At 39.0% G+C, this 13,042-nt stretch overlaps 2 protein-coding genes across 8 annotated transcripts in view; one reads left to right on the top strand and one right to left on the bottom strand.

Moving 5' to 3' along the window:
• The window catches only part of LOC138004330 (CUB domain-containing protein-like), a 37,591-nt gene that overhangs the window by 19,705 nt on the left and 4,844 nt on the right, over positions 1-13,042 (bottom strand). For 2 of the 7 annotated variants that reach the window (XM_068850829.1, XR_011123782.1), the window contains 3 exons: positions 11,255-13,042; positions 3,788-4,002; positions 1,367-1,432 (listed from right to left, as the gene is read on the bottom strand). The exon at positions 11,255-13,042 is cut by the window's right edge. In XM_068850829.1, coding sequence (XP_068706930.1) covers positions 1,367-1,369 — 3 coding nt within the window. In that variant the 5' untranslated portion in view covers positions 1,370-1,432; positions 3,788-4,002; positions 11,255-13,042. Of the gene's footprint in view, positions 1-1,366; positions 1,433-3,787; positions 4,003-11,234 lie in introns of those variants that run through there. The other 5 variants (XM_068850860.1, XM_068850851.1, XM_068850836.1 and 2 more) reach the window with 4 other exon arrangements.
• On the top strand, positions 796-11,227 carry LOC138004372 (zinc metalloproteinase nas-39-like). Its single transcript, XM_068850874.1, has 7 exons — positions 796-923; positions 3,844-3,937; positions 5,308-5,464; positions 7,090-7,433; positions 7,949-8,105; positions 9,077-9,381; positions 10,349-11,227. Exons 1-7 carry the CDS (start codon positions 897-899, stop codon positions 10,366-10,368), a joined length of 1,104 nt encoding a protein of 367 aa, XP_068706975.1. The 5' UTR covers positions 796-896; the 3' UTR covers positions 10,369-11,227.

A 13,042-nucleotide genomic window follows, 5' to 3' on the forward strand; every position in this document is an offset into this window, starting at 1 on the left:
TTATATAAATTTGGAACCTATCTGTTTACTGCTACTACTACTAATAATAATTATGATATTTATACTGGGTAACCATTTCAGTTATACAACTAATATGGGCCCTGACAGCCCTACTGAAGACGCCGAGGTACATTCACGTCAGTAATAATGTCAGAGTACTTCTTTTAACCTCCGAGTCGCAACAACTTTTGAATTTGTTGCTTTCTATTCATTGAATAAAACAGTAATTGCTTTTTCATGATAAAAAAAAGAGGTCTGAATGGGGCACTGAGAAAATCATGCGAACAATGTCCATTTTAAGAGCGGGCAATAATATCAACTTAAATAGTTTGATCTAGCAAGGAGACCGTTACACAGGAATAATTTCAGGTGATATCTGATCAAACTGAATGCTGAGACTTAATTTTACATAAATCCCAAGTTAAGAGGAGGGAAAACGGAATTAATGTTTCCTCTTTTTTTACTGGTGACATTAGATATTGAAAACTGATGTTTCGAAACAATATTAGTAGCTGCAATTAAAATCGTAATTATGATCACACGCGAAACGAGAATATTGAAAACTTTCTTTCTGCTTTCATGAAAGATCTTTTTTGCATTCTTTTCCCCATCAGAATGTGAGCTATGAAATTTATTTCATAATCAAACTGAAGGCAAAACGAAAAGCTTTTAAAAACGGAAAATTTGAGTACTTTGTCCAAACAAACCAAATAAGATGATATTTCAATCAATATTGTTATAGTTTTTCAAACAGCAACAATGTTATCCTCAAATTCCTCTAGACTGCAATTTCATTGGATAACTAACAGTATATACGGAACGGGCGAGCATCTCTGAACTAATTTGACAGAGTGACTCGAAGAAGTTGGAAGTCCTGGCCTCGAAAATCGGCAAAGATGAAGCCCTTCATTCTCGTTTTGACGGTAAGCGTTTACTGATCTAATCTTCATATTTTTTTGTTATAAAATAGCAGATTAAAAAAAATTACGACCAAGGGATGGCCCTACCATGCGGTCGGAATGAGTTCGTTTCTCGAAAATCCTGCTGGAAATTTTACAAGGGTTTTTCGGATACCAGATTTCTCTTTTTTGTTTTGAAATGGAAATCGTTTCAAGGAACAAAGTGACCGCGTCACTATTCAGACTTTTTTTTTAAGTCCACGTTCTTCAGAATAAGCGAATCCCAGTTTTCCAACTGCTCATTCAACTTAGCGCGCCCAAACTTCGATTTACGCGTACGAGGGGATTTTTCGTCGAAGGCCTCCCATTTATTGCCTAAGCTGAAATAATCAGTAATTTTCTTTCAAGATATATTTATTTAGTTGAAAATGTATGTATATACTCAAGCGGTTATTTGTCATCCATACCATATACTGGATATGCTGGCTGATCCTCTTTGATGGTCTCGGGAGAGGTCGAACCCGCGGTCATACCTAGCAATCATACAAAACATTTAGTGGTTTTGTCAACCACAATATATTCTTAAAAAGATGCGTGACACAATCTTTTCAGCTGTGCATTCTCGTTTAAGGGGAGAGAGCCCATATACTTTCTTTGCAATCGCTTTTCTGTCCAAGCGGCAGGGTTCGCAGATGAATTTTCTCTTAATAATAAATATCTTACAAAAAGCACGTTTTCAACTACATTAATTTTGAAGGGCAATATATTATGCGATATTACTCGCACTCGTTTTCTTGGCAGCGATTCATGACAGACATCTATCATGTTGCTGCTTTAATTTGAAATGAGACGGGTTGTGCATAGCTTAGGATGTTTCACAGTTTTATTTATTTATTTATTTATTTATGTATTTATTTAATAATCCATTCATTTGTTGAGCCTCTCAATCAATGAAAAAACACATTAAAATTGAATGAATACGACGACATTATTATGTACGGGAAACAGAGTCGACTGCGTTAAATTGGCACTGATTACATCGGCGAAAAAGCCCACATCACGTTCCCCAGCCTAATTACTTCAGGCCCAATTCAAGTATCACACATTAATTTTGTTTGAGATTAATGACGCAAATACGGTTCTCACTCGAGGCCACGCTGAAATGACCGAGCACAGCCGACATCCTTGCAACGGAAAATGAATTATTAGTTACGTTTCCACATGGAGATCAAGGTGTATAAATCGTGCCGTGCATGACGTTCATGCAAAGCTCTATAAGGCAGCAACTTTCTGCCAACCCTATTCGGAGTAATTGAAACTACATTTTTCTGTACACTTAACCCATGAAGAACTTAATTCGGTTCAAGTCAGGGGCACCCAACGAGAATATAGTTCAAAACCACTTAAACATAGCATTGTTAAACGTATTTTGGTATTTAAACGGTAGATATAGGCATATTTTTATCCCCTAATTTTTTTTTATCTGTTCGGATTTCCAAGCTGAAAGTCTAGTGATCCGAAAATTATAGGGATCAAAATTTACCTTTTCGATAATTTCAGCCAGAAAAAAGGCTCCCCAAGATTCTAGATGACCTTTTTAGAGTAAAAATCCGTTAAATATGGGCAATTATAGTATTTTTTAGATGTTCGAAAATCCTAGGACAGGCAAGCAAGATATTTTAGAACAAATGTTCCGAAAATTCTAGATCTCAAATCGCCTTCCGAACAGATATTTTCCGAAAATTGACGTTGGGTGCCCCTGTTAAGTTGGAGAGTTCAAGATTCGAGGCCTAATAACTGAGATGTTGAAAGTTGGTATTAACATTACTGCAACGTAACTCAATTTAATTTCATCAAACTTTATAGTGAATGAATGATGTTGGATTTAGGGCGACGTAGAACTGTTAAAAAGAGTCTCATCAAGGGTCTCATTTAAGGGTCAGTTGTGACTCAGTTAGCTAGTGCGCGGCTTTCGGAGCGAGAAATCCCCGGTTCGATCCTCGGTGACTTAAACGTCTGTTTCGACTTTCCTCTGATCCGCGTAGCTATAGCTTTAAATTTCCGTAAAGCAGAGCACTGACAGAGGGAGGGGGGGTAAAGGGCTAAACCGTCAGCTTACATTGATACCCGTTCCTAACTGAAGGAACTACCGACGTTAAATATAAGTGACTTTATCTTTACTTTACCTTTATCACGGAAATTTTGACGACAGATCTTTGCGGCAAACAGATATCTGACACTGTATGCTGAATTGTCTATATTTGCTCTAATTACAATTTTTCAAAGTTTTTTTTCAAAAGAGCTCAACAAAATTTGATATAATCGCTCATTGTTATTAGACATATTCTGCATTTACTACAGGAAATCACTAATTTAAAAAAAAAAACAATAGTTTCCACCCTTAGTGTGCAAGTCAAAGCGTATATTATTTTTTTCAATGTTAACAATTAATTGAATTACAAGTGGTCGTTAACTACTCTCCCACAGAGAAATGCCAGGTTGTTCCGGAAAGAGTGGAACAGAAAAGTTATTGTGTAACCTCGTGTTCCAGTTGGAAACGTTCTATGGATGCGTCAAACTTTGACGCATCTATGGAACTTAAAGGTTGCCCCACAATTCCGGGTGACACTCTTAATGGATCATGTGGACTGTAATCATGAACTCCTCAGCTTCTAATCAATTGACAGTTTGCACTGGAAGACAGGCTGACTTATGACTGTGCAACCGTAAACAGGGGGTAAATGAAAATCTTTTCAAACATCCAACCAAAGCGATCTCTAGAAGGAGACCTTTGCACAGACGACCCAGCTAACAACAACCCTGCCCCTTGCTTTGCAAGCAAGAATATATTGTCACGCGTAGGTCCTGAAGTAGCTGAACTTTCTCACCTCCCATTCCAGTGTAGGTACTTTCCTGCATCAGCCATTTAATTCGTTCTCTTTAGGTGGCGATATCACTCATAACTTTCGCTGAATCAGTCAAACGGCCATTTCCCTTAAACTTGGTGCCACAGCAAGTCTTTTTACCACAAAATCAAGGTAGGATGAATAAGCAATGTTGAATATAGAACTTGTTCATGTGACACACTCTTTGCGATTTGGGCCTGAAAGCATTCGAAATGTGTTCTTATGTTTTGTGGTACACTATAGGTTCGACTGCAAACTGAGTTGTTCGTCAGTGTATCTCAGTGCAATAAAAAACCACATTGTCAAAGTGAAAAGAACATCAACAAGTATTTGAGTTTAATTCATCTCTCAGATACCGTCGTTTTCATGTAAGCGTGGACACGTGACGGGAAAAGATGCAATAAATTGGAAGCAAATTGCAAACGTGACAAGTTTTGGCTGCAATCATTTCAGTTTGAGAGATGTTCATGCAAGTTTTCCCAGAATGGTGGCAAGACTGGACATCGAAGACTTTTTCTAAGAAATTGACCCTAATCTGATAAAGTATGCTTCCAATACATTCGAACAAATACGCGCAAAAGTTTCAACTGTTTGCTTAACGGCTGCCAAACTCAAACTTCAGAGAATGTGTTTTCCCATCATGTGTCCACGCTTAGATGAAAACGACGGTATCACGCATGATATGATTGGCTAATTTAGCGGGCCATATACTAAAGTACCGCTCGCTGTACGGCCCGGTAAATTTTTAGCAAGTTTTTCATATTTTTTTATGTGAAATAAACTTGAGAAAATACTTGAATCTTATAAGCAAATACTTCAAAAGACAATAACTTTAGTCGCTTTTTCATATTTTAACCCGTGCTAATCATTTGTGGCAGTTGAACGTCTCTCTTGACTTCAAATAATTTTCTTCACTCGTGTGCCTTATAATTATGACATCAGAGATTTACCTCGTTTTTGAGTCGTGGTCAGAGCTGTAAGTTACGGATCCTCGTTTTTGCCGTTGCTTCGCTCGCTTGGACCATAAATCAGCGAGAAAAACTCTGTTTCTAGTTTAAAGTACAGACCTCGAACTCGGTTAGCAAGGGGTAAAAAAATTGTCCTGTTAGTGTACATTTCTACATTTCTTTTACCTTCATTTATGCTAATCACAAAAAGTACAATAAAGACGTTCTTGATTGACTCTAAGCCAGGGTAATGTTCTTGGTATAATCTTAAAACTCTGGTTAATCACAGCCTGACCGTTCTTGTGAGAAAACGGGTCCTTGTTTAAAAAAAAAGAGTGCAACCATTGTGCATAGTGCTTGTCAGTTTAAATCCATCTTCAAGTTACGTCTTAATCCTTGCCATATGACGCGAAATCGTAAGAGCGACGAAGCTTGCATGTGTAATTTAACTTAGGGCCACTGACTAAACACAGGAAATAATACGAATGATGATGAGACGAAGTCTTTTTGTGTTAACTTGTCTCCTCTTATATATTCTCATCTGAATTGTTTCAGGGTCCTGTGGCGGACATCTCGCCGGTCCATCCGGGAGCCTTGCATCTCCTTTTTACCCTGATAGCTACCCTAACAATGCTCATTGTGTCTGGACGATCACCGTTCCACAGGGGTCCATTCTTAGGATTGATTTTCTCTTCTTAGAAACAGAACCTTGGTGAGTTAGCAGTGTAATCTGTATTTTCATTGGCTACCTTATATGGTCAACGAACGTGTCAGCAATAAAGTGAGCCGAAAACAATTTTTAGATCTAAGGAAAAGTGGCCAACAAAAGCCGTTTTGGACTGGAATTGACCGAGACAGAAATCAATGCCTTAGTAGACAACATATGAAAGAGTTGTTGATCCTGGAGTTTATAATAAAACAATTATTCTACTCGCGCTCGCTGGATATAAAATAAATATAACGCTGGTTATCTATCACTTCATATTGAGCGCGCCTTCGTAGAATAATTGTTAAATATCATAGCGATATTTCTTGTTTACAAACCATGACGTCAGATTTATTTTGACATTCAAATTTGTCAACCGCGGAACAAAAGAAATCATTGTTTCAACAGCCAATTAGGCATATTAATAACAATGGGTGACGTTGCGAGGAACATCACCATAAAGAAAACCGTGACAAATTTGGCCGAAGCATGTTCATCTGTGATTTCACTTCACTTCTATTCACTTCGCAACGACTCTCGGGATTGGCTCAGAAAACAATGGACCAAAACAAACAGCCAATCAACGATGGACCCTAGACCTAAAAACAATAGAGCTACGTCCTAAAGGGATCCAATGAAATTAGAGGTTATAAAGAGCTGCGTTCTATCTCCTTAAAACACGCTGTTTCTAATATAGAACTTAGTTGTAAGTTCCAAGTAGGACGCTAAATGCTGAACGTAGGAGGTCCTGAGAAAACAAGAGTTCTAACCTAACCTTAAAGGGTTGGAGCAAAAAAAGTCATCTTTGAGACGATTCTGATTCCAGTGCCTCCTTTTTTTCCATTTCAAAAATGGCTGGTTTGGTGAGTTGACTGGCTCCAATCTAAACCAGTTTTGGGGGTGTTTTTAGGCCCGTTAAGCGATGGCATATGTGTAATGTATTCGAAACCATCACAGGCGGAAAAAATAATCTTATGAATTCACCGAGGGAAATCTGGAATTTCCACATCTGAGAAAATATGATTATTCACTTCAAGTCATTTGAATGGTTGGTTACCTCTTAAATAATTAATAAATATGAGATCTTTGGGAAAGCGAGGTCGGGTCCTCTTCAGTGGAAACCACTCTATTCACTACATAAGCTTGATTAGACCAGTTAAATGATCAGATATTAATATAGTAGTGATTCCTTGTCGCAAATGCTGGGTCATGTGAATCGATCAACTTCAAGAATAACAATAAAAGCAAGGTGACACACGCTAACACCAACCAGGTGTGGCCAACATATCACGCATTCGCACAACCATTTCACCCGGTCAACAGCTGTTTCGGCCTTTTCGGCAGTTTTGTTGTTCCCAACCCAGCTTACCACATGTATGGCATGTGAGGCTGCTAAACACACCCGCCTGGTATGTTAGCTACGCCATCCTGATGAGGCCCAAAAGGCCGAAACAGCTGTTGACCGGGTGAAATGGTTGTGCGAATGCGTGATGTGTCGGCCACACCTGGTTGGTGTTAGCGTGTGTCACATTGCTTTTATTGTTGTTTTAAAGAATGCATGTTTACTCCTTTCAAGAAATTGACTCTGCAGAAATTTAAGAAATTGCTATTGTTGTTTTTTGCCTTTGCAGTTATGATTATGTGAAGGTATTCGTGGGGACAAGGCTGTTGTATCGTTTGAGTGGCAAAGAAGACTACGAAGAGTATCTTAAGGAAATCGACGATGATGACGATGATGATGATGATGATGATGATGAATGCGATGACTATGACCGGGACGACAGTGATGATGGTGATGACGTTGGTGATGACGACAAGCGAACCATTCGCCGACGGTTTAGCAAACCCAAACGTCGGCGGGATTCCAGTGTTGTATCCATCCACGGGACAGGAGAAGTTGTCAAGATTGTCTTCAAATCCGATCCCTGGGTGACAAGAAGGGGCTTTTTTGCCCATTACAGTCTTGGCCAGGCAGGTAAAGTAAACTCCAGTGAGCATGGTAATTTTAAATTGATTGGTGTTTTGAATTCATGTTTCAGTTGTAGCTACATTTCCAAGCGCTGAAAGCGTTACAATAATAAGATGGATAGATAAGGCAAATGTAAAGAAGCAGAGTTTTCCTATTTGCACTTATGTAAAATATATCGTTTAAAGATCACTGATGACCGACAAAGTGAATACTCGGAAATCGCTTAACAGAATAATATTGTTTATCGCAGTTAGTTATGGGGGCTGCAACTTAGGCCAAAAAATTCAGTCGTGCAATTCCGTTGCACAATGCTCTACCACCAAACGCTAACATTTTTGTTGCATAGAAAGACGTACGCAAATGAATACTGAACAAGGATTTACTCAAAAGGCCAGGGAATGTTTCCCGGACCGTACGAATTGTCCGACACAAGACAGCATGATACATCCATGCTGGTCCGTGATTTAGCACTGCTTCACCAAAGAATTTTGACCGTAAAAATGGATCCTTTTTGTTGTCAGTGCTTTGTGGCGGCCCACTGATTGGTCCATCTGGAAATTTCTCGTCTCCCGGTTTCCCGGTCCAGTACCCCAACGATGCGCAATGCAGATGGTACATCACTGTACCCAGGGGATCCATACTGATGCTGAATTTCCTAACCTTTGAGACTGAACGATGGTAAGTTTTGTTTTCCTTTGGTTAAATGATAATAATTTGATCAGTAAAATAAAAACAAAGAACTAGTAAAAAGAAGAAATGCTCGAGATCTGCAGGGGCGTCGCGAGGATTTTTCAAAGGGGAGGGGTACACCCAGGGTACTTACCGGTTTGACATGTCGACATACGCTCTGCTTTTAATGAAAGTGCCAATTTTTCGGATGAGCAGTGAGTACCTTTTGTTTTTGTTGCTGTTGTTGTTTGTTAATTAAAATAAGGTTTAAAAGTAACAAAGAAGTGTTCCTGTGTTCCTATGATAACTCTGAACTTATTCCCAGACCTAGTTTTAAATCCGTAACAATTAACAATTATTGGGCGAGGTTCAGCAAAATATCGGGATTTGTCAGTGGCGAGCAGATCATGATTATTGATCTGTGAGGCACTGACAAATCACGATATTTTGCGATAACCGAGTTCAATAATTGTTTTATCATTCGATGACTGAGTTTGTTTTTTCACAATTCCCAACGATTAAATCACTTTCTGAAAGCTTAGGATAGCGAACTGCAATTTTCACACAAGAGCGTGGTTCCAATTACACACGAGCAGAATATTATTTGCAGTAAAACACTTATTTGTAGGCAGTTATTTGCAGGTCACTTGGTAGGCTCCTGGCCAATGAAAAGGAAGGAAAAAATACATTGAATGATAATTTTTATATTGTGCTGCCTGGTTCCATTGTTTCACACAACCCAAATGACTTTATCTACAAACAACAGTGCCACTCAGGTCATTCATTTGTCCTCCAAATTAAGAGGAAAGTTCTTCTGATTAGAAAAAAAAATTCCTTGCAAAGAGAGAATGTTTGCGTCATGCCTCTGAATTTTCAATTAGCTTGTTTGAAAGCATGGCACTCAACGAAAACATGGAATGCACACTCTATGTTTTCGTTGAGTTATTCATGCTCTGACCTTATCCTGCTTTTTTTGACAGCCACGATTACGTTGAAATCGTCCAGGGGTGGCGCTTGGTGAAGCGACTGAGCGGCGTTTATAAACCATATGCTTGGTCTGAAGAACATGATGATGACGATGATGATTGCGATGATGATGACGACGATGACGATGACGATGATGATGACGATCATGATGACGACAGAAAGAAGTATGGAGCTGGGAATTTCTTCGGTTTCCCTTACATATATATCGCAGGCACTGGAGAAGAAATTGCGATCGTTTTTAAATCTGATCGTATTATCACAAAACAAGGATTTGATGCTGTGTATCGAGTTTTACAAGGTAACTATATTTCACGTCGCCAAAGCAATAAATGTTTTTCATGCGTTAATCCCTTGTAAGTTTTGACGACAATTTTTCTTCTTTTGCTGAAGCAATTGTCACAAATCGATGAAGTGACAAAAGCCAATGAATGTCAGGGTTTTTGTCCTCTTGTTTTTCTTTGAATCTTAAGGGGCCATGTCACCCCAAATGATGTAATTTCATGACACCCAAAATGTCCAAAAAGTAGAATGAAACATTGCATTGCACTTAACACTTAAAAGGGTTGAACAACATATTAAAAGAAATGCAGTAAAAGGAAAGAGAAGCGTGATCAACACAAGTGGACAAGATTGAAACGGATTGCATTTGGGTAATCGTGAAAAAGTCGGCCCTACGTTTTTCAAGTTTTTGGCAAATCGCCTGTATAGCGGTGCCGTCATTTGCGCTGAGAATCATCTTGCTTGTGATGTGACGATAAATTTATCAGTAAAGGAATTCCACAGTGCCATTTTTAAGTTTTAAACTCGTGATTAACTAAAGATTTCCTCTGAACACCCTAAAATAACGTGACATAACTCTTTTAAGTGTAGGTTAACTAGTACGCTATATACGCCATGTCGCTTTCGGTTAAATTATTTTATCATTTGCCAGCTATATGTGGGTGGGAGGCGCGGTGGCCTCATGTTTAGTGCGCTCGACTCCGGATCAAGTGGTCCGGGTTCGGGTCCTGGCCGGGGACATTGTGTTGTGTGCTTGAGCAAGACACTTTACTCTCACGGTGCCTCTCTCCACCCAGGTGTATAAATAGGTACCGGCGAAATACTCCTAGTTGCTTCATGCTACGGAAACCGGAGATAAGCGCCGGCCTGATGGGCCTTCTGGCTCGTCAGCAGAGACTTAAGCTTTTACCCAGCTATATGTAAAAGGTTTAGTTTCTTTCGTTTATTCGCTTATAATAATGTTTCCTTTGTTTTCAATATTTTAGGTGGAACATTTGGAAAGTAAAGACCAACTAGCAGTATCACGAGCAAACGCCAAAGCAAAACTAAACGCGAGAAGCATTTTACCCAACCAGCAACTATGCATCAAGGATTGGTTGGGTCCAGATGACCTTGGAAGGACGAATATAAAAAATGTTGCTGTGGTTTAAAAGTTACGAAGAAGTGCCCAGAACTCTTACATCAGTAATGAGACATTTTGGCGTACGTTCTAGCCTTCACCGCTTAAAAGACGTCTTTTAATTCAAGATAGCATTCTCATTGTTTCTAGAGTAAGGGCCCGTCCACACTAATGCGTTTTCAAAAACCTCCGTTTTCAAAAACCTCCAGCTCCCTGAAAACGGATAAAAAGATCTGTGTCCACACTAGCGTTTTCACATCGTATTCGGCCGTGCACACTAGAGACTGAAAACGGAGATCTAAAGATGCATTTTTGTTACCAGGCTTTGTTTTGATAGACCTCCGTTTTCAAAAGTCTCCACTTTCAAATGCGTTATTGAGAACCTCCGTTTTCGATCGTTTCAGTCTGGACGGCTATATATAAAAGGAGATTTTCGAAAACGCATTAGTCTATTTGATCATGACAAGTCCCATGAAAGGATACCCCATGAAAGGATACCTCGTTTTCGAAGTGAGTTCAAGAGCCCAATAGAATTTGAACTCGGACTAACTAAGATCATTCCCTTGTTGTTTCCTCGAGTTCCCTTGGACCATCCCGAAAGCGACACCTATACTTCGGTCACAATGCACCCGACATCTTAACTATTTTTGTTTCCACGTATTCTATGTGGGTAATGACATATTTATTTTCAATATTCCGAACATGGGAATAAAAACCGGCTTAAGGAACTACGCACTTGTTTCTTGCCTTACCTTTGTATGCAGTCACCAACCTCGCTAAATTGCCCTAAGAATGATCCATCCACATTTTGGTGAATCCTCTCTTTAAGACTGATTTAGCTTCTGCAATAGGAACTGGATGCGGCGGTAAATCGGAGAGGAATGCGACATATCTATAAGCCAGGTAAGTCTGACGGAGACGGTTAGAATCTGCACTGCATGACTCCACAAAGGACCGAGCCCCAGAACGGACGTATGGGCTTAAAACAAATATTTTAATTAAAGAAAAACAACGAGTCAGTTCTGAATCTTGCGGTCTGCTTTGCAAGACAATGTATTTAGAAAATTTACTGAGAAACAAAGCCAGCAACAAGGACGCCACAAAACGATATTCATCGTGCAACAAGTGCTTTACACATGGAATACACATTTCTTCTGAAGTAGCTAGCACACAGGCTCTCCGTGCGTCGGAATGGTGAGACGTCAAGAGCCAGGGAATTCGAGTGACTTGGGAAATTGGATTGCTTCAATACTCCATTTCCGAGTTCATGTCTGCCTCCTCTTCAAAGCGAGTCTAGGTGCGAAGTTTTTGTGATGAAAGTTACTTCTACTTTAGATATGAATAAAAACTAATTTTCATAAGAAAAACTTCGCAATTGAAGAGATGGCCCATTCCCAAGCTGTTGACCGCACACAATTCGACACACGGAGAGCTTGTGTACAGGATACTTCTGTAGTATGCAAAACAACAACGTCAAATATTGCCGTAATTTATGATTCCCATGAAAACGTGATCGTTTTCTTCCTCAAAACTGTTCTTGGCAAATCAGTAATAGGATACTTCGCAGTTTTCGATTCTGTGATCGTCGTCGCTGCGTGAACTTTCTATTTAAGTGCCCCATAACTCAAGTATTTTTCGTTGGTGAGATCAGTAAACATAAAAAATATATTTTCCGTTTTCACTTCGAAAATTTCAGTGTCAGTGTTATTCTCAGGGATAGACTCGTTCCCGTCTCAAATGCTCGGCCTTTAAGGTGTAAAAATATTATGGTGCGAAAATTCACCCACCCGCTAAGCTAAACATAGCACGAAAAAACAAGAAATTACTTCAAACTTTGCAACTTACCGCAAAAGAAGAAAAAAACATAACATGGCGTATTACTTCATGATGACCAATTTTAAGCTATCGGTTTACACTGGATAAGCTACATTCAATCCAGAACTTACAATCAGCGTATTCCTGCATCCCAGCGTTGTTTCTTGCAACAGATCGGCCAAGACTTCGATTGCTGTACACCTACTCAGATTTTCAATTGATACAAAATTAATGTACTGTTCAAGTTTCTACGTGCCTTCTGTCAGAAATTTCTTCACATGAGCATAACCCGTCTATGTAATGACTATTTATTTTGTTACGAACTATTGATCATGGAAATACAAACCAAATGGCTGTAAAGCTAAGAAAAAACTTAGCCCTCTATAACTAACTCTAACTGATGCAAGATGTAACAATGTGTATACCTTTTATACAACAGTGTTGCAAGCTTAATCAACTGGGGTTGTGTACTGAATAACCAAATTCATGTTTAGGTTACTTCAGCTTTAAATTTCACATACAGTATTTATAAATGAGCAGTTTTGAATATTGCTCATTTATAAACATAAATGTTTTGGTTACATTTACAAAATACCCAGTTTGTTATTTTGCAAAAATAGCCGCTGAATTGTGAACACTGGTCATTGCTGTAAACGCCAGTTTCGAAGCAACCAGAGTTTAAATCTTGTCAATTAATAATTACCAGTAACAATTTTCTCCACATTACGCAATTATGATATAACCA

The sequence above is a fragment of the Montipora foliosa genome, chromosome 1, assembly GCF_036669935.1.
Source record: "Montipora foliosa isolate CH-2021 chromosome 1, ASM3666993v2, whole genome shotgun sequence".
NCBI classification, from domain to species: Eukaryota; Metazoa; Cnidaria; class Anthozoa; order Scleractinia; family Acroporidae; genus Montipora; species Montipora foliosa.

Coding starts and splice junctions, on each gene's coding strand:
- LOC138004372 (XM_068850874.1), top strand. CDS start 897: ATGAAGCCCTTCATTCTCGTTTTGACG. Junction 924..3,843: donor CCTTCATTCTCGTTTTGACG/GTAAGCGTTTAC, acceptor CGTTCTCTTTAG/GTGGCGATATCACTCATAAC. Junction 7,434..7,948: donor TTACAGTCTTGGCCAGGCAG/GTAAAGTAAACT, acceptor TTTTGTTGTCAG/TGCTTTGTGGCGGCCCACTG.